Source organism: Salvia hispanica, chromosome 1 (genome assembly GCF_029641045.1).
Source record: "Salvia hispanica isolate PSC_SH4W2 chromosome 1, Shi_PSC_v1, whole genome shotgun sequence".
NCBI lineage: Eukaryota > Viridiplantae > Streptophyta > Magnoliopsida > Lamiales > Lamiaceae > Salvia > Salvia hispanica.
In genome coordinates, this window is record NC_142692.1 from 68,424,581 (window position 1) to 68,451,348 (window position 26,768).

General features: G+C 35.0%; 5 protein-coding genes across 11 annotated transcripts; all 5 read left to right on the forward strand.

The window, feature by feature from the left end:
* The first annotated feature begins 91 nt into the window (after positions 1–91).
* On the forward strand, positions 92–4,796 carry LOC125222688 (uncharacterized). 3 transcript variants are annotated; one of them, XM_089057522.1, is made up of 5 exons: positions 92–628; positions 1,762–1,871; positions 1,965–2,327; positions 2,695–3,407; positions 4,338–4,796. In XM_089057522.1, exons 1-4 carry the CDS (start codon positions 382–384, stop codon positions 3,400–3,402), a joined length of 1,428 nt encoding a protein of 475 aa, XP_088913648.1. In that variant the 5' UTR covers positions 92–381; the 3' UTR covers positions 3,403–3,407; positions 4,338–4,796. The 3 variants fall into 3 exon arrangements, with proteins under 3 accessions (XP_088913648.1, XP_088913650.1, XP_047981400.1); XM_089057524.1 differs by having other exon boundaries at positions 4,375–4,796; XM_048125443.2 differs by having other exon boundaries at positions 93–628; positions 4,368–4,796.
* A 108-nt stretch (positions 4,797–4,904) lies between these two features.
* LOC125220050 (uncharacterized) lies at positions 4,905–8,549 on the forward strand. Of its 2 annotated transcripts, XM_048122167.2 has the most exons (3): positions 4,905–6,366; positions 6,507–7,745; positions 8,097–8,549. In XM_048122167.2, the coding sequence occupies exons 1-2, from the start codon at positions 5,627–5,629 to the stop codon at positions 7,711–7,713; spliced, it is 1,947 nt and encodes a 648-aa protein (XP_047978124.2). In that variant the 5' UTR covers positions 4,905–5,626; the 3' UTR covers positions 7,714–7,745; positions 8,097–8,549. The 2 variants fall into 2 exon arrangements, with proteins under 2 accessions (XP_047978124.2, XP_047978123.2); XM_048122166.2 differs by lacking the exon at positions 8,097–8,549 and having other exon boundaries at positions 6,507–7,864.
* A 2,540-nt stretch (positions 8,550–11,089) lies between these two features.
* On the forward strand, positions 11,090–13,382 carry LOC125185181 (uncharacterized). The gene is made up of 2 exons (XM_089057539.1): positions 11,090–11,855; positions 11,996–13,382. The coding sequence occupies exons 1-2, from the start codon at positions 11,113–11,115 to the stop codon at positions 13,206–13,208; spliced, it is 1,956 nt and encodes a 651-aa protein (XP_088913665.1). The 5' UTR covers positions 11,090–11,112; the 3' UTR covers positions 13,209–13,382.
* A 1,316-nt stretch (positions 13,383–14,698) lies between these two features.
* Positions 14,699–16,578, forward strand: LOC125218288 (putative serine/threonine-protein kinase PBL2). Of its 3 annotated transcripts, none has more exons than XM_089057535.1 (6): positions 14,699–15,026; positions 15,148–15,299; positions 15,386–15,521; positions 15,741–15,877; positions 15,976–16,060; positions 16,223–16,578. In XM_089057535.1, exons 2-6 carry the CDS (start codon positions 15,150–15,152, stop codon positions 16,522–16,524), a joined length of 810 nt encoding a protein of 269 aa, XP_088913661.1. In that variant the 5' UTR covers positions 14,699–15,026; positions 15,148–15,149; the 3' UTR covers positions 16,525–16,578. The 3 variants fall into 3 exon arrangements, with proteins under 3 accessions (XP_088913661.1, XP_047975882.1, XP_088913653.1); XM_048119925.2 differs by having other exon boundaries at positions 14,700–15,026; positions 15,106–15,299; XM_089057527.1 differs by lacking the exon at positions 14,699–15,026 and having other exon boundaries at positions 15,048–15,299.
* A 6,833-nt stretch (positions 16,579–23,411) lies between these two features.
* Positions 23,412–26,046, forward strand: LOC125223643 (uncharacterized). 2 transcript variants are annotated; one of them, XM_048126884.2, is made up of 3 exons: positions 23,412–24,535; positions 24,622–25,154; positions 25,233–26,046. In XM_048126884.2, the coding sequence occupies exons 1-3, from the start codon at positions 23,790–23,792 to the stop codon at positions 25,907–25,909; spliced, it is 1,956 nt and encodes a 651-aa protein (XP_047982841.1). In that variant the 5' UTR covers positions 23,412–23,789; the 3' UTR covers positions 25,910–26,046. The 2 variants fall into 2 exon arrangements, with proteins under 2 accessions (XP_047982841.1, XP_047982840.1); XM_048126883.2 differs by having other exon boundaries at positions 23,416–24,535; positions 24,622–26,046.
* The last annotated feature ends 722 nt before the right edge of the window (positions 26,047–26,768 follow it).

Here is a 26,768-nt window from a genome sequence, read left to right on the forward strand (position 1 = left end):
AAATAGCGATAAAACTTATTTGTTCTATGATTTAAATAAATTTCAAAATTTTGTACAATGAGTAAAGTATGTAATTATTCCATTGATCATCCAAAATTATAAGTAATCTGGAGTTTAAATGGATTATGGAATCGAATCTGTGAAGTTGAATCCACAGTTTATCCATCGCAAAAGTGCTCGAATTATAGATAAGGAGTTGAAAAAGAAGAGCATATACATTGAGTGAGTGCGTTTAATGGCATGGAGATGGAGAGAGCATTTGTTCCTCCCCCACTTCTCTCTCTCCTCAGAGCCACCGTATCTAGACAATTCCATTTCCATCCACTCTACAGATCTCAAAATTGAATCGCGGAATCGCTCGGAACCGATGCTGTGCTGGGAATGGGGAAGGCCGGTGATCAGCAACTGCCAATTGTGCAGCCGCAGCCGCAGTCGCAGCCGCCACGTGGCAGTTCTGGAACCTTCCGCTGCCGTGGATGTGCGGCGGGAGCTTCCAGGCTCGTCGACTTCAGATGCGCCCTAGTTTTGATGCTCAGCCTCGCCGCTTTCGTTTCTGTTGCTTTCTGGTTTATTCCTTCTCGACATAGGCATCCTGGATTTGATGCGAAAGCCTCCGTCAAGCGCAGTGGTAAAATTGGATTTCTATATGTTTTGATTTGGGGGTTTAGGAAGTAATTGGTGTGGAATTAGGTTTTTTTTCTGTTGTGAGGTTGATTGAATTTCAATTGATTTAGTACTTCTTCTACTTATATTGCTTGTGATTGTTCTTGTGCTTGGACTCAAAATTGAACTTGTATGAGGTTATGGCGTGTGATTTTAATCTGAAAATATGCTGGGAATGACTATTGCTTATTTTACTTGAATATGCTTATAGTTATAGTAGTTCATAATGGAATAAGTTCATGTGTTGATTTCTTTCGAAGTCCAAAGGTAAAAGTTGGCTTGTGGTGGGTAACCTCATGATATAACTGCTCAGTGAAGCTCGTGATTATTGATAGAGTTGGGAAACATAGCATGGAATCATTCTTTCATCGTGTAATGGATTTTCACCTCTGCAAACAAAGTATATATAACGCTGGTATGGCAAGATTGTAGCAGTGAATTGTTCTTGCATCTCGTTTGGGCTGTTGAACAAAATGGTTATGATGCATGTGTCTTTAATCTAACTAATTCTGTATAGATAGCTTTGATGTAGGTCTTTATTGGAATTTAGTTACATGCAGACTGCAGACAGTGATGCTCTTTATGCTTTTACATGAAATTGCTGATCTGCTGCGCTTGAAACTTGTGTTGCTATCCCAGCCTTAAGATCCGATCCGATCCTCCTTGAGGCAGGAGAAATGATGCCCGGATTATCTGATTGGCGTACTGTTGCCAATACTACGCCCTCCTTGAGAATTTTCTTTCTTCTCTTTAATTTACTATAATTGGTAGCCTAGAATTGGACCATTAGGTTTTCTATCTGACTATCAGTTGCTCTATTTGAATAGTCTAGAACAGCTTATTGATAATGTTGTTGCAGAATCATCCTTTAAGCAGCGAAGGCTGCAGTAACATTTAGAAGAAAAGATGGAGTTTGTTCTTACCATTGTTATAATGTTTGTCACATAATTCGTGTTTTGCTTTCCTTGAATCTTCTAATGATTTATTATCATAGTTCTAAGTAGCAAGACTCTACATAGAAGAAAATGGTTGTTTATTATTGATGGTTCTGTTTAAAATCTCCACTCCTTATCCGATGGTTCTTGCTCTTATTTTCAGCAACTGTTCAATCATATTTCCAGCTTCAAAAGCCGATTTCTGAACTTATACCATATATCTCAAGACTAGAATATGATGTCAATGAGGAAATTGGTGTCCTTTCCTTGAAGGTTTGGCCTCAATCTTCTACTTACAGTTCTTGCTTTTTCAACCATCAAATTCAAAGGGAGAATTGTTTGATAATCACTTATTTTTTGTCACAGGTTGCTGTTCTGTCCATACACCAGGCAGACTTATCTAACTCAACTGATGTGGTGTTTGGTTTCCTTCCTGATCCAATTAATACTACAACAAATCCTGTGGCCTTGAGTGTGTTGAAATCATCCCTGATTGATCTGTTTCTTCAACAATACAATTTGACATTAACCCCAACAATTTTCGGAGAATCTTCTTCATTTGAGATTCTAAAATTTCCTGGTGGAGTTACTATAATTCCAGAGAATAATCCATTGCTGTCTTTGCCTTTAGTCAATTTCACTCTCAATAGCTCAATTTATGATATTAAAGGAAATCTCCCAGAGTTGAAAAAACAACTAAAACTGGGATTGCACCTGATGCCCAATGAGGTAAAATTAAATTCTACTTTAAATACCATTATAATTGTATGTCAGCAGTTCAAATTGTCAAAGTTGATTTCCTTAGCTCAAATCCTGGAACTTGTTACATAACATTGTTGTATTAATCTGCATTAGGAGATGAGAGAGTCAACCTTTTTTGATCTGGTCTACATACTAGTACAATTGTTGCTGCAACTGCCATTTTCTCAATTCAGTTTCATTCTATTTCTTTGTTGAGTCTTCAATTGATATGTTTTCCATTTCCATTTATAGTTATAGCTTTTGAAATAGAGCCTTTGGTCTCATCTAATTGAGTCGTAATTTGGTTTATACATTTGTTCTTGAGCTGATACTGATGAAATCTTTCTTGATGCAGATGGTGTACATACAAGCAACAAACGAACATGGCTCAACAAAAGATTCACCAGTGATGGTTGAAGCTTTAGTTGCATCTGACATTCCTATGCAGCCAGAGAGATTAAGACAGCTAGCTCAGACAATTACTGGGTCACCTACTAAAGAAAACCTTGGGCTTGATCATTCTGTTTTTGGAAGAGTTAAGGAAATTAGCTTGTCATCATTTCTAAATCATTCCCTTTTCCCTCCATCGCCAACACCTAAACTGACACCTACACCTTCTTCACCTCCATCACCATCACCATCACCAGAAAGCGCTTATCATACCAGACCATCTATGGCGCCATCTTATTCTCCTGCTATTTCACCCGATTCACCCCATGCTCCACCACCTTGCCCTACATATTATGCCTATGCACCTTCACCCCGTCCACATAATGCTCCTCAACATTCTTTATCTCCAAATTCTGATTCTCCCACACCCTTAGGCTGTCAGCATTGTGGTTCTGATGATTCATCAAGTCCTTCTCCAACTTCTCGTCTTGACCAAATTTCACCAAACTCGTCTCCTCGTGCCACCAGAAAATCATCTGAAGCAGTATCAACACCCCAGACCTCACCAGCCAGTTCTCCTCTAGCTGGTATTCCACATGGCTATCAAAGTCCAGACAATAGGAGTGGAAAAGGTTTGGGGTCACCACTTCTTGTTTCGGCGACTTCTACTTAATTCACGTAAGTACCAAAACAACAATATCTGTTATTTCCCTCAGCCTCAAAGTTTCATACTTATTCTTCACCTTGTTGCCTGCTCGTATAATGTCATCAAAAATAGTACTCCCTCTATCAACAAAATATAGTCTCATCTAGTTTAATGCTCAATTAGTAAAACATGAGAGAAAAAAAGTGAGTAAAGTAGGAAAGAGAGAAAAAAAAATGGTGAGAGAGTTTCCTTAAATAAAATCGAGACTAATTTTAGTGGACGGATCAAAATGAGATTATTTTTTGTAGACGGAGGGAGCATATCTTAAATGAAACAAGCTATGGCAAGGGGGAGGGATTATAGGTTTCTGAATAACCCTATGTCCCTATCACAGCAGACACTAGTTTCAAATCAATTCTTGTGTTGTCTATGGAATCCTATCCCAATAACTAGCACTAACCATTCCTGGAAAACCATGCTACGAGCACTAGGATATTTTCTTCTCTACAAAAACATAAGTTATTTTGTAGATATTGCTTAGGTCTAAGTTTTTTTATTCTTCGAAACACTTATTATACATTCACTCTCATTCTATCAGAAGGAAGCTTTTATTTTATAAAATACTGTCATTTTGCTTTATTGAAAAAGAGATGAGAATGGTACAGTTCAAGATATGGTTTGTCTTACATAAATTGCTATTTGCAATTGAAACAAGGGTAAATTGTAGTATGAAGTTTGGTCAATTCTAGTCAATCCCGATTTATTGATTTTTTTGTAAATTTGTATATCACTCAAATTTCTGGAATAGTATGCATAAAATATATGGTCATGTGCTATTGCTCTGTAGTTCTGTGCATAATTATCTCTTCGTGGTGAACTTGTTCGTCAGTCACCTAAATTTCTCCAAAATCTCTTTCTTCGTATTTACTCCATTTTTTGATCTACAATATTCTTGTTACTAGACTTGGCTAAAAAATAATGCACTCTTGCAGCTTACAGTCTGATGTTCTTGCTCCTGCTCCTGCTCGGGATGTCCTAGATGATACCCATGTATTTTAAAGACAGTTTTGGTGGTCGAGAGAGCAACAAACAAGTGTATTGGAGTTGATACCTAATCTTACAGAATGGCCGTATGCGACCTAATAACCATCAAAGGAAATTGGTAGGTCGCCTAGTTGCAGGTTTCCAAAAGAACAAACTGTAAAAATGCACGTGTTCTTTCGGGGATCCTGCAACTAGGGAAGATGCGGAATGTAATGGTAACGAAAAAAGAGTAGATAGTTGTACAGTTTTAGTTAAGAAATGAGAAATATTATCAACATACTCCCAGCTAGTATAAGATTTGTTGGGTTAGTGTTTTTTCTCGTACTCAAAATTCAAGCATTTTAGTACTACCATTTTACATAATTTTTTTTTTCCTATTCTATTATGTGATGTATTTTATTTTATATTTCTTTGGCGTTGCTTTCTTTGGCTGGGAATATAAAGGTATAACCTTTGAAAAGCGAGGAAATTAAATGTGCTGTGTTTTATTGGGAATCGTTAAAGGTATAAGCTTTGGAAAAGAGAGAAAAGTAAATGTGGGGTGTAATAAAATTGAGTTGATTTGCTTTAAATTGAAACTTGCTTTAAACTGTGTGATAAAGTTGATTTGATTTAAACAATTTGTATAGTTCATTAATTCTTTCTCACATTTTTTTTTCTTTTGAATTAAATATGAACCTTACCTCACACAGAGTCACACTTACGTTATTTTGTAGGAGTACTATATTTTTTATATTTACCTTTTTTAGTATTACTACTTGTCAATAAATTTCCGAATCCAATGTACGTACAGTTAAATTATTAATAGTTAGGATTGCAAAGTTGGTTTTAATAAAAAATTTGATAAGGTAAGTCGTCCTCTCATTATTCTTTTGTCAAATGTTTATTTTTGAATAATTAAATTAAATTACATAAGACTAATTTATTTGTAGTTTCTGTTTATGTAGCGTGTGTATCCACATTATGTGTGCATAGTGTCACACATAAAAGGCGATAAGACTCAATTTTATAGATTTTTGGTATAGATTACCTTTTATATATTCTTTGCTCGCACAACAAGTATGCATGATTCCGCATATTATTACTCAAGATTTTGAAACATTTTAAGACACATTCAGTGCTCCATATATCTCCAACGTGAGCGGTGATAAGAGGGAAACTATAGAAAAAATTTGTTAGAGAGAGAGAGAGAGCGAGAGAAAGAGAAATGGAGGAGGAGAGTTTTGTTCATATGTGTCATGAACACCCGCTGAGTCTGATCCCCGAATCGGCTAGAAGAGGTTACATCAATTCGTGTTATGGTTGCTTGAGACACATTATTCCTGAAGATGCAGCCTATGGATGCAGTCTCCGGTGTGGATTTAATTGGTCGTTACACGAAGAATGCATGGAAATGCCTCGAGAGATTATGCATCCTATCCATCCGTCTCACCCTCTCACACTCTATCTAGGAAACATTCTTGGATCAAGAAAATGTGCATTTTGTGAAGGGGATATGTTAGGGTTAAGCTACAGATGTAGCCATGGGGGCTGTAATGGATTGGTGATACACTTGAGATGCGCGGCGGGGCTTAAAGATAACAATGAAACACAGCTATTTATGGACCACCCAAGCCATCCCCAACATCAGTTACGGTTTTCAAAGAAGACAAGGTGGTGCCCATTTCCCTGTGATGCATGTGGTGCCACTGAGAAAGGGGACTCCTACACACGCACCCTTTGTGATTACTCCATACACCAGCGCTGCGCGCTCCTTCCTGAGTCTAAGAACTTCCCTCTTCACCACCACTCTCTCTCCCTCGCCTTTTATCCTCCCCGTGAGTACGTCCAAGATGAATTTTTTTGTGCTATATGCAACACAACTTTGCAACTGAGACGTTGGGTCTATCATTGCCATCTTTGCAGCTATATCGTCCATATCAACTGCGCCACCAACTCATCATCCATGTAATACTACTTTTTTTTACGATTTACTCTTACAATTTTTAATTGAGGTGTCAAAACATGCATGTTTATATTTTGGGATTCAGGGCTGATGATCATTCATGTTTAATTTATTTAACTGTTTTGGTTGGATTTTCTTTCAGGTTTGGTGATGAAAATGAAAATGCAACTGAGGATGAGAAAGAGGTTACCAAGTTCCCAGTAGCAGTAGATGACATGTATGAGGAGATGATCAGACCCTTTGTTAAGCGAGAAAGTGGACAACTTTCCATCCCTTATGGCGATCATGATAATCAGAACATTGGTGGCAAGTACAGGTTCTTCGGTCACACTCATCATCTACTAACCTTCACTACATTTTCTTCAGCTTCATCATCTTCTCCATCATCATCTCATCATTACTGCAAAATAGATGATGAAGAAGATCATGATGAAGATGATTTTGAAAGTATTACAAGATCGGAAAAAATATGTGATGGGTGCACATTGGCTATACATGAAAAGAAGCAAACAGATGACGATGGGTATGAGAGTGGTTACATGAGTTGTGATGAATGCAAATACTTTCTCCACTTGTCCTGCTTCAACTTACCACTTGAGATCCCCTCTCTTCCTGTCCATTCTCTCAAAGATCACAACCTAAGGCTTCAAAATGGTAGCAAGCTCGCAGGTTGGACAGTCTGTGGAATTTGTTATGCTAGGACGAATGGGCTCCATTACGCTTGTACTAGCTGCAATTTCAACATAGACATCAATTGTGCTTCTCTGCCCATCACTGTAAAACATGCAGCTCATCCACGACATAATTATCTCAAGCTAGTCATGAAGGATGATACCGGGTCTAACGGTTTCTGTGTTAGCTGTTATATGTCTACATCTGTAATAGGGAAGAGACATTACAAATGCAATAGCTGCAGATTCTGTGTGTGTGTCACATGTCTGAAGCTACCGACAACAAATAAGCATAGAATGGAGAAGCACTTGTTGTCGTTGACATATGATGCTTATGTTAACCGTCCTGGTGACTTCTACTGCAGCAGCTGCGAAAACCATATGAACCGCAGGAGATGGATGTATTATTGTCGAGACTGCGATCACTCCTTTCATCCCAAATGTTTTCCTGCTACGTCAGGCTGGTACAGAAACATCAAATTTGGGACAGAGCAGTATGTGATTTCCAGTATTCATGACCACCCTCTTATATTTCAAATCATAACCAACAAAATGGCATGTGACCTATGTCATTACTATTACTATGATGAGCCTGGATTTCAATGTGCATCATGCTTCTTTGTAGTGTGCAAATCCTGCGGTATCAAAAACATGGATGATGCCCAAAAGTCCATCTGATTCACGTCGAATCAAATTTCTCTTTTAATTGGGTGAGTGCAGATGTAGATTTCTGTATTTATGTTATGAGTTAAATGTGTGTTGTTCATGTACCTTATGCATTTGAGTAATATTGTGGTATATACAAATGTTTTATAGTTTGTGTATTTAATGTTATTCTTGCACTTTTTTTACTTGGTTGTAAAGTGATGAACATTATACTATACAATACATATTTTGATACTCCGTATTTGGAAAGGACAGGTGGAGACAAATGGAAGAAAACGGGTATTGTTTAGGACCAAATGATAAAACACTTAATACATAGGAATAAAAAGTTTTTAGAATAGGTAACCAAATTTGAACTTTAGTCTTATTATTTTAATATGCCTTTTAAAATGCAGGTGTTTAATCATACTAACGAATTTGTGGCAGAGGAAACTTCGAAGGCATGTGCAGCATTTATTGCAATAGAATTTTACCAATTTCATAGTACAAGATGGTGGCTTCATTCTACATGTGTGGATTTCCTCAATATTCGTGATTAAATGATCTTGTGCCTCGATTTAATGATCCAAAACGATATCGACTTTTTTTTTTCTTGAGACTGAATGTCGAGGAACTATGATAACTCGGAGAAGTTGGTCGGAGCAGTTCTAAAGAGAGAAGAGTTCCGGCAGCTTGCACTCCGCGACAGCTCTACTGCCTCAATTTCAACTGATTTCAGCGCACGTCCCAGCTTTGATTCCGATGCTCCTCACGGTATTGAATGATTTATTATGAATTTGAGTTTCTCTATTTTGTTATGTGAAATAGTATGATACTGAGGAATTTAAGGTTTTTTTGGCTTGCTACTATTATTGTGAGGAGTTAATGCTATATTTTGGCATCAATTTTTGGCAAAATTCTCAATATTGGAGAAATAAAAAAAGTAGATCTCTATATAGGAAAAAAAAATTTCCACTACAAAAGAGGAAAAAGAGGGAAACACACTACTTGTCGATGCCTCTTTTAATATGAGAGATGCGATTGCATCTCGCGTAGGAAAAAAAAATTTCCACTACAAAAGAGGAAAAAGAGGGAAACACACTACTTGTCGATGCCTCTTTTAATATGAGAGATGCGATTGCATCTCGCGTCTTTCGAAACACACATATGAGAAACGCGTCGTTAAGAGCATCTCCAACCATTTACACTAAACTCAAACTCATTTTAGTGTAAATGTCACATCAAATATGATTTTACTCCAACCATTTACGCTAAACTCAAACTTAAAAGAATATTCTTTATATTATGCCCTTTTTACTCACAAAATTTGAAACATTTTTAGGTTTTGGTTTAGTGTAAACCTAAAGATTGATATTTTTTTTCTCAGAAACCAAAATCATGATTGATTTTTGAGTATTATTGGAGCTAAATACCTATCCTATTTTAGGTTTTAGTGTACCATTGGAGATGGTTTAATAAAAGAAAAGTATCAAATTGCGCAAACGGATACCCGAGTTCAAACTTCAAATCATTTAGGGATTGCCTTACTTTAATTTGAGAAGACTTCTTCTAACTTAGTAGAAGAAAACTAGTTTTATTTGTATGTATAAAATAAAAAGATTGAATTAATTCAGAAAAAAATACATTAAAATTTTTTAAAATTATATCACCATTTTTATTCTTTTAACTTAGGATATAAAGTTTGGTCAATTCTAGTCAATCCAATTTGTTGATTTTTTGTAAATTTGTATATCCCTCACAAAAGTTATTGATTTTAATATGAAAAATATAGAATCTAAAATTAGGTTAAAGTATTATGGCTTCCAAATCGAACATAAATTTCCCCCAAATCTGAATCAATTGGACAATTGAGAAAATGACAGTAATCGTCTATTTTTGAAAGTTGCAGGACTACAATTTGACAAAAACTTCATGATCTTTCTAGCAATTTTACCTCAAAACAAATACTATATGAATGGTAAAACATTCTATGATGCGTCCATATACTAAGATCATGGTTTTGTTGCTAGCTAGAATTTTCCAGCAATTGTCAAAAACTCAAATTTCTGGAATATTATGCATAAAATATATGGTCATGTGCTATATATTGCTCTGTAGTTCTGTGCATAATTATCTCTTCGTGGTGAAATTGTTCGTCAGTCACCTAAATTTCTCCAAAATCTCTTTCTTCGTATTTACTTTCCATCTTTTGATCTACAATATTCTTGTTTCTAGACTTGACTAAACAATAATGCACACTTGCAGCTTACAGTCTGAGTATCCAATTCTTGAACGGACTGCTGATGTTCCTGCTCCTGCTCGGGATGTCCTAGATGATACCCATGTATTCAAAGATGGTTTTGGTGGTCGAGAGAGCAACAAACAAGTGTATTGGAGTTGATACCTAAACCTAATCTTATAGAATGGCCGTATGCGACCTAATAACCATCAAAGGAAATTGGTAGGCCGCCTAGTTGCAGGTTTCCAAAAGAACAAACTGTAAAAATGCACGTGTTCTTTCGGGGATCTTGCAACTAGGGAAGATGCGGAATGTAATGGTAACGAAAAAAGAGTAGATAGTTGTACAGTTTTAGTTAAGAAATGAGAAATATTATCAACATACTCCCAGCTAGTATAAGATTTGTTGGGTTAGTGTGTTTTCTCATACAGTTAAATTATTAATAGTTATGATTGCAAAGTTGGTTTTAATAAAATTTTGATAGGGTAAGTCGTCCTCTCATTATTCTTTAATCAAATGTTTAATTTTGAACGAATTGAATTACATAAGACTAATTTATTTGCAGCGTCTATTTATGAAGTGTGTGTTGTGGTGATAAAACTCAATTTTATATATTTTGTATAATTTATCTTTGAGATATTGATATCTAATATCAATAAACTTTCAAAAAATTGGATTTTTCATATGAATTTTAAAATTGACAAATAATATCACGAACTTTATCTTGGGTTTGTCTTTTTTCCACGAATGAAAATATTCCCACAAATAATAATATGATATGGATTTTTTTTCATAATTTCTCGACAATAATTTTGAGAGCTTCAAGTTTTTAAATCTTTGAAGATAGAATTTCTTGAAGCACATCCTCCAAAATTGTTCTTCAATCTATTAAAATCACATGAATTTTTTCATTCGTGGGAAAAAACACCTGAGGTAAAGTTCGTGATATTATTTGTTAATTTTAAAGTTCGTGGGAAAAATCCAACTTTTTGAAAGTCTCATGCTGTTAGATGCCAATATTCGTTTACCTTTTATATATTCTTTGCTCGCACTGCAAGTTTGCATGATTCCGTATATTATTACTCAAAATTCTGATAGTCAGAAACATTCAGTGCTCCATATATTTCCAACGTGAGCGGTGATAAGAGGGAAACTATACAAAAAATTTGTTAGAGAGAGAGAGAGAAAGAGAAATGGAGGAGGAGAGTTTTGTTCATATGTGTCATGAACACCCGCTGAGTCTGATCCCCGACTCGGCTAAAAGACAGTACATAGCTTGGTGTTATGGTTGCTCGAGACACTTTATTCCTGAAGATGCAGCCTATGGATGCAGTCTCCGGTGTGAATTTTATGAGGCGTTACACGAAGAATGCATGGAAATGCCTCGAGAGGTTATGCATCCTATCCATCCCTCTCACCCTCTCACACTCCATCATTCACCACTCAATCTTGGATCAATAAAATGTGCATTTTGTGAAGAGAGTGTGTCGGGGTTACACTACAGATGTAGCCATGGGGGCTGTGATGGATTTGTGGTACACTTGAGATGCGTGGGGGGATTTAAAGATAACAATGAAACGCAGCTGCTTATGTACCACCCAAGCCACCCCCAACATCAGTTACGGTTTGCAAAGAAAACTAGGTGGTGCCCATTCCCATGTGATGCCTGCGGTGCCACTGAGAAAGGAGACTCCTACACCTGCTCCCTTTGCGACTACTCCATACACGAAAGCTGCGCGCTCCTTCCTGAGTCTAAGGAATTCCCTGTTCATCATCACTCTCTCTCCCTTGCCTTTTATCCTCCCCGTGAGTATGTCCAAGATGAATTTTATTGTGCTATATGCAACACAACTTTGCAACTGAGACGTTGGGTCTATCATTGCCATCTTTGCAGCTATATCACCCATATCAACTGCGCCACCAACTCATCATCCATGTAATACTTTTTTTACAATTTACTCTTACCATTTTTTATTTTGGTGTCAAAAGTCAAAACATGCACTTTTGGATTTTGGGATTTAGGGCTGATGATTCATGTTTTATTTATTTACTTGTGTTGGTTGGATTTTCTTTCAGGTTTGGTGATGAAAATGAAAATGCAATTGAGGATCAGAAAGAGGTTACCAAGTTCCCAATAGCTGTAGATGACATGTATGAGGAGATTATTAGACCCTTCGTTAAGCGACAAAGTGGACAACTTTCCGTCCCTCATGGCGATCATGACAATCAAAACACTGGTGGCAAGTACAGGTTCTTCAGTCACCCTCATCATCTACTAACTTTTACTCCTACATTTTCTTCAGCTTCATCATCTTCTCCATCATCATCTTCTCATCGTTACTGGAAAATAGAAGATGAAGAAGAGGATGATGACGTTGAAAGTATTCCAAGATTGGAATTAACATGTGATGGGTGCGCACTGCCTATACGTGAAAAGAAGCAAACAGATGATGATGATTACGAGAATGAGAATGGTTACATGAGTTGTGACGAATGCAAATACTTCCTCCACTTGTCCTGCTTCAACTTACCACTTGAGATCCCCTCTCTTCCTATTCATCCTCGCAACGATCACAGCCTAATGCTTCGAAATGTTGATGGCAAGCTAAAACATTGGATTTTTTGTGAGATTAGTTTTAGTTTTACGAATGGGCTCTATTACGCTTGTACAGATAGATACTGCCAATTCAGAATAGACATCAAGTGTGCTTTTCTACCCAACACCATAAAACATGCAGCTCATCCACGACATAATTATCTCAAGCTAGTTGGGGTCGGGGATGATATCGAGTCTGGTGGTTTTTGTGTTAATTGTTTTAAGTCTAAAACAATACTTTATAAATGCAACAGCTGCAGATTCCGTGTGTGTGGAAAATGTGTGATGCTACCAGCAACAAATAAGCATAGATTGGAAAACCACTTAATGTGGTTGACATATGATGCCTATGTTAATCGTCCAGGTGACTTCTACTGCAACAGCTGCGAAAACCTTATGTTCCGCAGGAGCTGGATGTATTACTGTCGAGACTGCGATCAGTCCTTTGATCCTGAATGCTTTCCTGCTACTTCGGGCACGGCCAGAAACATCAAATATGGGGCAGAGCAGTATGTCATTTCCAGTATTCATGATCACCCTCTTAGATTTCAAATCATAACCAACAAAAACATATGTGACCTTTGTAGTGACGATGCGTATGATGGGTCTGGATTTAAGTGTGCTTCATGTTTCTTTGTAGTGTGCATATCCTGCGGTATCAGACACATGGATGATGCCCAAAAGGCCATTTGATCATGTCGAATCAAATTTCTCTTTTTAGTTGGGTGAGTCGAGATGTAGATTTCTGTATTTATGTTATGAGTTAAATGTGTGTTGTTCATGTATCTTATGCATTTGAGTTATATATTGTATGTACAAAAGTTTTATAATTTGTGTATTTACTGTTATTCTTGCACTTTTTTACTTGGTTGTGAAGTGATGAACGTTATATATATTTCGATTTATAAAGAAAATGGCACTGTTTGGATATATGTACAAAAGATTATACGTAGGCTATTATAATTTTTTGCCATGAGATAATTGATAACAAATCAAACTATAATTTTTCTATCTGATTTTCAAGTTATGATACATACTAGAATTATACTACTTAACTTCATAATTTTTTGGCAATTTGCCCTTGATATTATCAACACTTTACAAACTTACAGTTTTTGTTAATTGAATTTAAAAATAATCTAGTTTTTGGAAGTTTCAATTAATTTAACAGTAAATTGTTTTCTTAATTATATAAACGGAAATTCTATTTAATTAAATATATTGACAGTAATACATTACACACATTTAATTTGATTTGATTTAAACCGTTTATAGTGTTTTAATTTTTTCTCGCATTGGTTTTGATCAAAGTAATCATCAATATATATATAATGTATATCTATTATTCGCTCCAAGTTTATTTGATTCTATGATTACTGTCTACATAATTTTTCTTTTCCCCCTTTAATTTGTGATGTATTTACTTTATTTTCGTTTCTTTTTCTTTATTTCTTTCACTTTTGTTTATTTTCCTTTACTTTTCTCCTTTCTTGTTGCAAAATGGGAAAAGTAAACGTGGTGTGATAAAAATTATGGTTGCGAATTGCGATAACAAAACATTATCTCATTATATATATATATTTTATTTCTTTTTCATTTTTTTAGAAACAAAGAACTTCAATAGCAGTATCTTTTTTCTTCATCATTTTTCACTCCAATGAAGGTAATAGTGATAATATTATTCGTGAGAGGAATGAATACGATATGGTGGATGTTTTATTATTATTTGTTTGCTTTACTTTATAGTATTGGCCTACATTAATTTGAAACTAAATGTGTATCGATCGTACTTTGATTTGATTGTGTTTGGTAATGCAATCATCAGTTAAATTATTCAGTCGTTATTATAAAACAAAAATAAGAATATAGTATGAGATGTGAAGACAAATACTCCATCCATCTAAGAAAAATAGGAATTTTGGGAGGGTATGCTTTTTAATGTGAAATTGTTAAAATATAGAGAGATAAAAAGAAAAAGTGATTGTAATCTTATTACTCCTTCCGTTCCATAATAATAGAGTCATTTTGCCATTTTGGTACGTTCCATAGTAATAGAGTCATTTCCCCATTCAGCTAGCGGCAAACTATATATATACAGCTCATTGCAAACTCTATATATACAGCTCATTGCAAACTCTATATATACAGTGATACCCCATTCAGCTAGCGGCAAAGTATAGAGATTCAACGCATAACATGTATTTTGTTTGAATCGTTTTTGGTTTCGGAAGATTTTGTTTTTGGTGAACTGTGTACTTTTTTAAAAAATTTTTTATCTTCCTAATAGTGAGAGACACATAACCCTCATGCGTCTTCCATTGATGAAACGTATGAGGGTCATGCGTTTTAGGCGACGACGCTTGTAGGACGACGCATTAGTTAAATGAGTTTGACGTTTTATAGATTACGCATGTGACTCATGCGTCTCTCTCTTAAATATAACACGCAGGGGCGGGTTCAGGCGATTTCATGCCACTTTCAGTGAATTCGGCGATTTCCCGTTATATTTCGGTAAGTTTTCTTCAATATTTTGGTATTCCTCCCTTATTCGTTGTTAATTGCATATTATGATGTGATGTGATGGCCATAGAGTATGGAGAGTTAAAAAAAGCTACCAAAAACTTTCACTCAGACATGCTGTTGTGGCGAGGAGAATCTGGCTGTGTTTATAAAGGAAGGATGCATGAACACTATCTCACCGCAAGTCAGCCTGGTTGTGGAATTACTGTTGTTATCAAGATGGTGAATCTTAAAGGTTTTCAAGGAAAAAAGGAGAAGTTTCTGGTTGGTGTTTCATCCCCTAAATTTTCACCTTTGTTTATGATTAGTTATATAGTGTAATGTATACCAACCATAAAAAAATGTTGCAGGAAAAATTTCACTACTTGAGTCAACTTCGTCACCCAAATTTGATCAAACTTTTCGGATATAGCTTTATCGAAGATAGAGTGATTCTGGTATCTGAGTTCATGTGCGAAGGAAGCTTGGAATACCACTTGTTCACGAGTAAATTGCTTCCTTACTACTTCCTAGCTCCGTCCATGAATAGGAGTCACCATAAGTTTAGTTGACATACTTATGTCTTCCTGTTTGCTTTGGTAATATATATAGTTAACAAGTTAGCAAGAGTTAGCATTTAAGATATTTAGCAACTTAATAGGACCTTAATTACTACTGTTACAATATACAATGTTGATTTTGACTGCCAATTCTTCTATTCCACAGGAGAGAAAAGCTCCCTTAATTGGAAAACAAGAGTCAAAGTGGCTATAGGTGCTGCAAGAGCTATTGCCTTCTTGCATGACTTGGGAAAACCGGTCACATATCGAGATTTTAAGAGTAGCAACATTCTTTTAGATGGTGTAAGTTTGGCAATGTTTTTGAATTCCTCTGCTTTTTATAAACCGTTCTCGTTGACAAACAGCCGAGACTCATGTTTGGTTCCGGTCGAGCACTGCAGGACTTCAACACCAAGTTGTCTTGCTTTGGCCTTGCAAGAGATGTTAGGGGCTCATACGGAGCTGCTCCCGAGTACGTGGCAACAGGTTCTTGCATCTCAAACTCTTGCTTGTATGGTTTCAACTTATGTTCAAGCTTTAATAGCACACTCACCACACCTTGCACCAACTCAGCTCGAAGAGCTCAGTTGGTAAGTAAGTCACAACAGGGTAGATAGGGAACCATTGTTGATCCTCTTTCATGAACAGGCCAGTGGAGCACGAGATGCGATGTGTACAACTTTGGAGCCGTTTTGCTAGAATTAATAACAGGGCTTCGAATTTATGACCCTACTCGGCCCGCGGGAAAGCGTTATCTAATGCATTGGGTAAAACCGTATTTGAATGACGAAAAAATAGTGCCCCAAATTGTGGATACCGGATTAAAGGGAAAATACCCTCGCAATGAAGCATATGAAGTGGCCAAGATATGTCAACAATGTCGGAGTGAAGAGCCAAGTTTAAGACCAAAAATGTGTGAGGTTGTAGGTGTACTTGAAAAACTGTTATAAGTAATTAATACCCATGTATGGTTTGATGCTTCTAGAAAAATATTACACTCTCTGTGTTAGTATCTCCGTATGCGACCTAACCATCAAAAGGAAATCGGTAGGTTGCCTAGTTGCAGGTTTCCAAAGGAAGGTAACAAATTCCACATTTTACTACCTTATTCCACTCATATTTCAATTAAAACGATATACAAGTGAGACATATATTCTACTAACCTTTTCTACCTACTTTTGGCAATAATTTTTAAAACTTGTAATGGAAAGAAATAAAACTCCTAATGGTGGATGAATGGAGTAAAATTTGTCAAACTAAATTTATTTAAATTATAGGTATATATGTATGTTATTTTAATTCATGAACTTTTATGTGTATCGTACTTTGATTTAATTATGTTAGGTAATGCAATCATTAGTTAGATTATTAAAACGTCAATTTAAAACAAAAATAAATAAGAATACGCTGTATTAATTTTTCAAGACACAAAATTCAATAAATGAATGTGTCACTTAATTCAACGGAATAATACTCCCTTCGTCCCTTAAAAATAAAATAAGAGAAAGAATAATACATAGACTAGTAAAAATATAACGATGAAACGCAGATACTCCCTTCGTCCCTTCGTCCCGATGTAGCCAAGGGGGCTGTGATGGATTGGTGGTACACTTTGGATGCGCCCGGGGGGGGGGGGGGGGGGGGGGCGCTAAATATAACGATGAAACGCAGATACTAATGTACCACCCAAGCCACCCTCAACACCAGTTGCGGTTTTTGAAGAAAACGAGAGGTGGTGCCCATTCCCCTGCGATGCATGTGGTGCCACTGAGAAAGGGGACTCCTACATCTGCACCCAATGTGACTACTGGATACATGAGAGCTGCGCACTCCTCCCTGCGCCTAAGGTCTTCCCTATTCATCATCACCACTCTCTTTCCCTCGCCTTTTATCCTCCCCTTGAGTACATCCGGTACAACTTTTATTGTGCTATATGCAACACAACTTTGCCATTTGGGCGCTGGGTCTATCATTGCCATCTTTGCAGCTATGTTGTCCATCTCAACTGTGCCACCTCCACGTAATATTTTTTTACCATTTTTTTTAACTGAGGTGTCAAAACATTCATGTTTAATTTTTTTAACTGCTATGGTTGGATTTTCTTTTAGGGTTGGTGTTGAAAATGAAAGTGCAATTGACGATGAGAAAGAGGTTACCAAGTTTCCATTAGCAACCAGTGACATTTATGAGGAGATGATCAGACCCTTTGTCAAGCGGCAAAGAGGACATATTGTTGATGATCATGATGGTCACTACATCATAGGCGACAAGTACAAGTTCTCTTATCACCCTCATCTACTAACTTTTACTGCATATTCTTCGGGTTCTTCTTCTTCTTCTTCATCATCATCCCATCATCACTACAAAAATGATGAAGAAGAAGAAGAAGGAGATGACGAAGATGATTTTGTTAGTGTTCCAAGAACAAAATTAGTATGTGATGGGTGCACACTGCCTATACGTGAAAAGAAGCAAACGGATGATGAGTGTGAGAACGGTTACATGAGTTGTGATGGATGCAAATACTTTCTCCACTTGTCCTGCTTCAACTTACCACTTGAGATCTCCTCTCTTCCATTTCATTCTCTCGAAGATTACAAGCTAACGCTTTTAAATGCTGGCAAGCTCAAAGGTTGGATATTCTGTTATATGTGTAATGCTTTTACGAACGGGCTTTATTACGTTTGTACCAGGTGCCGGTTCAACATAGACATCATGTGTGCTTCTCAACCCAACGCCATAAAACACGCTGCTCACCCACGACATAATTCTCTCAAGCTAGTCAGAAAGGATTATCGCGGGTATCAAAGTTATTGTGTAAACTGTTATTTTCCTGTAATTTATAGAGAGGCATCTTACAGATGCAATAGCTGATTCTGTGTGTGTAGTGAATGTGTGATTCTACCAGCAACAAATAAGCATAGAATGGATAAGCACTTGTTGCCATTGACATATGATGCTTATGTTAACTGTCCTGGTGACTTCCACTGCAGCAACTGCGAAAGCCACATGAACCGCAGAAGCTGGATGTATTATTGTCGAGACTGCGATCAATCCTTTCGTCCCTACTGCTTTCCTGCTACTTCGGGCGCGTACAGAAACATCAAATATGGGACAGAGCAATATGTCATTTCCCGTATTCATGTCCACCCTCTTAGATTTCAAATCATATTCAAGAAAAAGAGATGTGATTTTTGTCATGAAACTGTGTATGATAGGCCTGGCTTCCAATGTGTATCATGCTTCTTTGTAGTGTGTAAATCTTGTGGTATAGAATACATGGATCATGCCTAGATGGCCTTTGATTCACATCAAATCAAATTTATGTTTTAAATTGGGGGAGTGCTGATGATGATTCTTGTATTTATGTTATGGGTTAAATGAGTGTTGTTCATGTATCTTATGTATTTGAGTAATATTGTATACAAAAGTTTTACTTGGTTCTGTCAGTATATATTTTCAGAGGAGAGGAGATGGAGACAAATGCAAAATAAATTAGCTTCAGAAACCATAGGTGGATGATTAAGTAGCTTAAACAAATTATAAAGAAGTTGAATAATATAAGAATGATCCCAAATCTTTCATATCATATAGTATCAAGAAAAAAAATAATGTATGGGTGCGTCATCATTGATCAAATAAACAATGTTTTCTATTCATAAAGAAAATGACACCATTTGGTAGATATATAACCAATATACTCTTGGAGTGTGATCAATTGCTATCTCACCCCTTAATTGCTAACTACAACTGATTTTAGACCACAGAATTCTAAAAATCTAATGGTGTATAAATTACCATGTGTAATTTTGTTTTATTATTATTTTAATTTAAAAAAATAAAAAATTTAGGGTTTTGGATCAAAATATTAATATAGTGTATTAAACATATCAATGTGATGCTTGGAATATGTCAACATAATTTCGAATAGACATTTTATATGTATTATGTTAGACATATTTTATTAGCTACATCTGACACTACAAATATACGAAAACTCAATAATTTTTTTCAAATTTTGACATCGGAACATATGCGAGTTCTCGTTAGAATCCTTATAGAATTATCATTATTTTGGTATATGTTGTGTGAAAAATAAATTTAAATTGAGATAGTTATATGCATTTAAACTTTTGAGATATTTTTTAAAAAATAGTTATAACTACTTTGTTGTTAATTGACATAAATAACCTAATTTACATTTTTTGTTGGATACATTGATACTCGAAAATCATAGATATTTGCCCTTGATTTGAAGATCTAATGTCTACCATTTAGTTATAGTTAGCAATATAACACAACCCTATACTCTGCGTCCCATTAAATATGCAACAATTGAGAATCAGCACGGGTTTTTATGTAGTGATGTTTTGTGAGTTAATGTAGCAAGAGTAAAGTAAGAGAGACGAAAAAGTATATATAGAGATGTTTCCATTTTAAAAACGTTTCATTTTTAATGGAACAATAAAAAAGGAAAACATTTCATTTTTAATGAGAAAGAAAGAATATTATACACATACGAATATAATTTTAACTATGCGATAGTTGATAATAAATTTAAACTTCATAATTGGTAATTCGTTACCAACATTTAATTTAATTTGATTTAATTTTCATGATTTTTAGTGTTTTAATTCTTTCTCACATTTTTTCTTTCGAGTTGAAAGAATCTCGAAGATCAACCTTAGGTCAGGTTTGGTTGCCAAGATTCTGTCTGGGAAAGTAATATGATTTCTTACATTTTAAATTCATGTGTTTGTTTCGATTTTTAATCAAACTGGAAAAGTAATCAGAATCCGGGAACAAGGAAAGTTTGTACAACTTTCCAGGATTTAGAATCCTAGCTTTTCTTATGTATTCTCTTTCTCAACTTTAGGATTCTTACATATTTAATACAATATTATTATTATTATTAAATACAATATTTTAATAATAATTTAAATTATAAATCATCCATAATTTCAGTATAATAAATAACTATAATTAAATTTATCATAATTATAACTATATTAATTGTTATTATCATAATAGTAATTAATAATTTATTAAATAATTATAATATAATTATAATATAAATGATATAATAATAATAATAAATAATTATTAATATTATTTTATAAATTAATAATTAATCAATAAAATTGTAGTGAAATTTAAATTATATAATGTATTCTATTATAATATCCGTAATTAATAATAATAATAATAATTATCTATTTATTATTATAACCATTTATGATTATAATACTCCATGTAAATGTTATGAAAATTATATTATTATATATTATGATGGATGATTCATATTTAAATTATCCATAGTAATAATCAATATAATTATTATCATTTGTAATAATAATTTATTAAAAATTTTGTGTTATTATTATTTTTATATAAATAAAAGATAATAAGTAGTAGTATATTTTTAGTTTGGTGTATAAATTAAATATAAAATATAAAATCTTGATATTTTCCAAACATTGGAAAGTAAAGTTATTAGGAATCATATTTTCGGGATTCATTTTTCCAGAAATCATTTTTCTTTCCAACTTTACTTTCCCGTCAACCAAACATGGCCTTAGCGTCACACGTGGGTTTTGATCAAAGTAATTGATGTCACGCATCGGTTTTGCTCAAAATAATTTCAATATATATAAAGGTCAAACTAGTGTTTCGATATAAATATTTGGTACTTTTATAATACTACATCAAGATTAGAATCGAATAGTTCATAATATCTAAAGACTAAAGTACAATTTATATACTTTTATTTATTCTTTGCTCCCACTCTAAGTTTGTTTGATTCTGTGACTGTGAGTACTATTAACATAATTTTTTTTCCCTTTTATAAACACGGGATTTGCATGTTTTTAAGGCTTAGATTTAGCTCGTTTTAAATGTTAATCTTGCATATTATGTTCTTAAATAGCATATATTATATATTTTGGTATTTTGACGTGTTTATTGATAAATGATAGAAAAAAATAGAAAAAATGTGCTAAAGTGTCAAGGTTCAGCAGCCTCTGTTCGAGCCTATCTCCCAACGAGTTTGAAGTCCAATCAGTGCTTACTACATACCATTCTCTTCTTCTTCGAAAGAGCTTCGCGTGGGTACCTTGAACATCTAAATCGGAGTTATGTGGAGAAAGTTATGGCCATTTTACGAACGTTACGCAGTGCAGTCAAAATTAGGCGAAATTAAGGAAGGAAAGAAATTATTGCCAAATCTCTCCTATTAATTGAGGAATTCGAATTTACCATCTTTTCCATTACTTGGAGGGTACTTTTTACCAATTATAAATTCTTTTCTAGCCTATATATACCTCATAACCTAATTCATAATATTCATCTCAGAGCCTCCAAACCTCTCCTTCCCTATACTTCTTCCATCCCATATTCCACATATTATTCTTCCATATTCCATTGGAGCGGAGCTCTGCAGATCCAAGCAAGAGAAGACTGAAGATTACATCATTCAACCTTGGGTTTTGTTTTGTTTTTCTTCATGTCTAGTACTTTTTGTTGTTTTACTTGTCTATGAGTATTAAACATCTTTTGTAGAATTTTTGGTAAACATGATATGATTTTGAGTTATTCATTTAATTGTTTTTCCTTGTTAGCTCTTGTAGTTATTTCAATTTCTCTTGTGCTTATACATTTATTTGACTGACCATGAATGCATGTGGATTTTACTACAGTACCTGGGAAGTGAGTAGTTTAATTTGAAAGAGGAGAAATTGACGTCTTTGCCAATATAATCGACAGATTTGAGCCTTTGAATGAAGCAAATTTATCTTATGAGCTTTTAAGAGTTGTTGCCTTAGTTCTAGGAAGGACACTTCGGTTCTAGGCAACAATCTACAAATTGTATACTTCGAGAGAAGATATAATTTTACGTATGTGATAGCTTAGTAACTCTAGAGACCGTAATTCAAGGAAGTCTTTTTGATATTAACTTTTGATTGTGGTTCCTAAAATTCTACATTCGTTAGCCTGCTTTATATTATTTATATATTATGTTTTTCGTTATTTATTTATTTATTTATTTGTCTAGTTTAATTAATCAATCCAAAAATCATGTGTCTCTAAATAGTATGTGACGCTTAGTATATGATAGTCAATTGCAATATTGCCTGTGTTCGATATCCCGGTACTGACCTTTAGCTATACTAGATCTATCTTGTATACTTGCACTATACTAGATCTATCTTGTATACTTGCAAGTATTTTTAGTGCTAATAAATAGTGCATCACCCTTCTAATTTCGTGATGGATTTACAGTATTTTCATTTCCTTCTCTTTACTTTTCTTTGTCTTTATTTCTTTCACTTTTCTTTATTTCTCTTTAATTCTTTTCATTTACTTTTCTTTTCTTTATTTCTTTTACTTTTCTTTATTTCCCTTTACTTTTCTTTTCTTGATGAAACATGAGAAAAGTAAACGTGTTGTTTTAAGATTGCGATAACAAAACAATATCTCATTATATTTTTTTATCTCTTTTTCATTTTTCTAGGATCAATAAACGAATGTGTGACTTAATTCGACGGAATTGATACTACTACTATTTACTAAGTCCTACATACATTTTATATATTCTTTGTTCGTGCTCCGATTTTACATTTTTACCTTTGTTACATAAAAAAAAAGAGAATATGTTAGCTTGTGTTGCCGCATGATTCTTTGTATTAATAGTTACTCAAAGTTTTGAATTAATGGTATATTATCTATAGTCCTTAATAACACATGTTTTGTTTGTTATTTAAAGCCACGTTATAGTAGGAAATTTCAAAATTATTTTTTGACTTTTTCTATATTTCCAAGGTTGAGGGCTATATTAGTAGTTACATTTTTCTCTTTCTTATTTTATTTGTCCCTACTTTATTCATTTTCTACGTTATTCTCTCTACTTTTTTCTTCTTTTCTTACTTTTTTATCTATTTATTTAAGACACTCAACATTCCTTTAAAAAATTTCGTGCTGAAAAGTTTCGCCTCAACTATGAGGGAACGGAAGGGGTAAAAGAATGCGTGACTTGTAGAAGCAAGTATATAATTTACCTTTTGTGCGTTATTCTTTACTTGCGTTGCATGCCTTATAACCTAAACTTTTGCATCATTTTAATAAACATTCAATGCCTATAAAGCGGAGTATTATCTTTTCCAGTGTGATTGGTGATAAAAAGAGGAAAAAAAATTGTTAAGAGAGAGAGAAAAAAAAAATGGAGGATGAGAGTTTTCTTAATATCTATCATGAACACCCGCTGAGTCTGATCTCCAACTCAGCCCAGAACCATGATCATATGTACTACCCTCGGTGTTTTGGTTGTTGGAGAAACTTTTTACCCGAAGATGCAATTTATGGATGCAACCGCCACTTGTGTAGATTCGAGTTGTTGCTACACAAAGAATGCATGGAAATGCCGAGAGAGATTATGCATCCTGTCCATCCTTCACACTCGCTCACATTGTATCTTTCTTTTATGCACATAAAATGTGCTATTTGTAAAAGGAATAGTGTTTGGGGGCTTAGCTACAAATGTAGCCAAGGGAGTTGTGATGGATTCGAGATCCATTTGGGATGCGCGGTGGGCCTTAACGATAAGGATCCAGCGCAGCCAGTATTGAACCACCCAAGCCATCCTCAACATGAGCTACGATTTTCCAAGAAAACGAGGTGGTGCCCATTCCCATGCGATGCCTGCGGTGCCACTGAGAAAGGGGACTCCTACACCTGCAACATATGCGACTACTGGATACACGAGAGCTGCGCACTCCTCCCTGCGTCTAAGGAGTTCCCTCATCATCACCCTGCGCACCCTCTCTCCCTCGCCTTTGGTGTTCCAACTGTGTACATCGAATATGAATTTGAGTGTGCTGTATGCAACAAAACCTTGCTATTGAGACGTTGGGTCTATCATTGCAACCTCTGCAGTTATGTCGTCCATATCAACTGCGCCAACTCCATGTAACACTTCTCACTATTTACTCATGTCAATATATGCATGTTTACATTTTGGGTTTTATTAACACTTTTCAATTATTTTCTTCCAGGTTTGATGATGAAAATGCAAATGCAATTGATGATGAGAAAGAGGTATCAACCATTTTCCCAATAACAGTAGAGGACATGTATGAGGAGATGATCGTACCTTTCGTTAAGCGAGAAAGTGGACAAATTCTTGTCCCTAGTGATCATAACAATCACAACATTGGTGGCAAGTATAAATTCTCCAATCACCCTCATCTACTAACTTTTGTTACATTTTTGTCGTCGTCATCATCATCGTCATCTCATCATCACTACAAAAAAGAGGATGAAGAAGAAGAAGAAGAAGAAGAAGAAGAAGAAGATGATGATGAAGATTTCGATAGTATTCCAAGTTCGGAATTAATATGTGATGGGTGCACATTGGCTATACATGAAAAGAAGCAAACGGATGATGGTGATGGGTATGAGAGTGGTTACATGAGTTGTGATGAATGCAAATACTTTCTCCACTTGTCCTGCTTCAACCTACCACTTGAGATCCTCAATCATCCAACACACCCTCTCAATGATCACAAACTAATGCTTCGAAATGTTGGTAAGCTCACAGATTGGATATCATGTAGAATTTGTCGTGCTTATACAAATGGGCTCTATTATGCTTGTACCTACAAAGACTGCAGGTTCCAAATAGACATCAAGTGTGCTTCTCAGCCCAACACCATAAAACATGCAGCTCACCCACGGCATAATCATCTCAAGCTACAGCTAGTCACAACAGTTAATATCTGGCCTACTTTATGCGCGGGCTGTTTTGAGCCTGGATGGGATGCAGTAAAATACAAATGCAGTAGCTGTAGGTTCAGTTTGTGTGGCAGGTGTGTGATGTTACCAGCAAGAAATAAGCATAGATCGGAGAAGCACTTGTTGTCGTTGACATATGATGCCTATGTTAACCGTCCTGGTGAGTTCTACTGCAGCAGTTGCGAATATCAAATGATCAATCCCAGGATCTGGATGTATCATTGCCGAGACTGCGATCAATCCTTTCATCCCAAATGCTTTCCTGCTACGTCGGGTCAGTACAGAAACATCAAATTTGGAACCCAGCAGTATGTGATTTCTAGTATTCATGACCCTCGCCACCGTCTTAGTTTTCAAATCATAACTAAGAAGAAGAGATGTGACCTGTGCCATGGTGTTTGTTACGCTAACTTTGATAGGTATAACAGAAGAATAATTCATTTTTTACATGGATTGTTTGATGGGGTTGGATTTCAATGTGAGTCATGCTTCTTTGTCGCATGTAAGCCATGTGGTGTGAAACACATTGAGGATGCCCGTGCCATCTGATTCAAATCGAATCAAACTTCTTTTTTTTAATTGTTTGTGTGCCATTTAGATTGTTGTATTTATGTTATGTATCTTATGTACTTATGTAGTCCATAATATTATATTTATGTTATGTATCTTATGTACTTATTCATCAACGTCTTGAATCATTGTAATACACATTCATCATTAATGGTCTTTACATGGGAATATTTGTTAAGAGAGAAACAGAGAAATGGAGGATATTTTTCCTTATATGTGTCATGAACACCGACTCGGCCGACAAAAGTAAACACTAGCAAAAATTTGAATGGATTTAAACAATTTGTATAGTCCATTAATTCTCTCACATTTTTTTTGTTTTGAATTGAAATGGAGACTTGAAGCCCAACCTTAATGTTACTCTTAGTTGTTTCTTTTTTTCCCTTTTTCCCTTTCCATTTTTCTCTTTTCGGTATTCATTGTCAATAAATTTCCGAAAACAATGTACATATGTTTAAATTGTTAATAGTTATGCTTGCAGGGACGTAATCAAATACAATCTCTAAATATTGTACAAACTACAAACTATGATTAGAAAATTTCAACAAATTACAAAATAATAGCAATAAAAAAATGTCAACACAGTGTCAACGGTTGACATTGTGCTAACACTGTGTTGATATCAAAATCTTGAAATTTTATACCATGTTAACGTTGTGTTGAGGTTGTGTTGAAAAGTTTGGAGTTTGTATAAAATATAGGTTTGCATTTTATCACTACCCTGTAGTTGTAAAGTTGGTTTTAATTAAAAATTTGATAAGACAAGTCGTCGTTTTATTATTATTATTTTGTCAAATATTTAATTTTGTAGAAATAAAACTAATAGTCTAGTCTCTGA

Coding starts and splice junctions, on each gene's coding strand:
- LOC125222688 (XM_089057522.1), top strand. CDS start 382: ATGGGGAAGGCCGGTGATCAGCAACTGCCAATTGTGCAGCCGCAGCCG. Junction 629..1,761: donor AGCCTCCGTCAAGCGCAGTG/GTAAAATTGGAT, acceptor TCTTATTTTCAG/CAACTGTTCAATCATATTTC. Junction 1,872..1,964: donor TTGGTGTCCTTTCCTTGAAG/GTTTGGCCTCAA, acceptor TTTTTGTCACAG/GTTGCTGTTCTGTCCATACA.
- LOC125220050 (XM_048122167.2), top strand. CDS start 5,627: ATGGAGGAGGAGAGTTTTGTTCATATGTGTCATGAACACCCGCTGAGT. Junction 6,367..6,506: donor GCCACCAACTCATCATCCAT/GTAATACTACTT, acceptor ATTTTCTTTCAG/GTTTGGTGATGAAAATGAAA.
- LOC125185181 (XM_089057539.1), top strand. CDS start 11,113: ATGGAGGAGGAGAGTTTTGTTCATATGTGTCATGAACACCCGCTGAGT. Junction 11,856..11,995: donor GCCACCAACTCATCATCCAT/GTAATACTTTTT, acceptor ATTTTCTTTCAG/GTTTGGTGATGAAAATGAAA.
- LOC125218288 (XM_089057527.1), top strand. CDS start 15,096: ATGGCCATAGAGTATGGAGAGTTAAAAAAAGCTACCAAAAACTTTCAC. Junction 15,522..15,740: donor GGAATACCACTTGTTCACGA/GTAAATTGCTTC, acceptor TCTATTCCACAG/GAGAGAAAAGCTCCCTTAAT. Junction 15,878..15,975: donor GCAACATTCTTTTAGATGGT/GTAAGTTTGGCA, acceptor CGAGCACTGCAG/GACTTCAACACCAAGTTGTC.
- LOC125223643 (XM_048126883.2), top strand. CDS start 23,790: ATGGAGGATGAGAGTTTTCTTAATATCTATCATGAACACCCGCTGAGT. Junction 24,536..24,621: donor ATCAACTGCGCCAACTCCAT/GTAACACTTCTC, acceptor ATTTTCTTCCAG/GTTTGATGATGAAAATGCAA.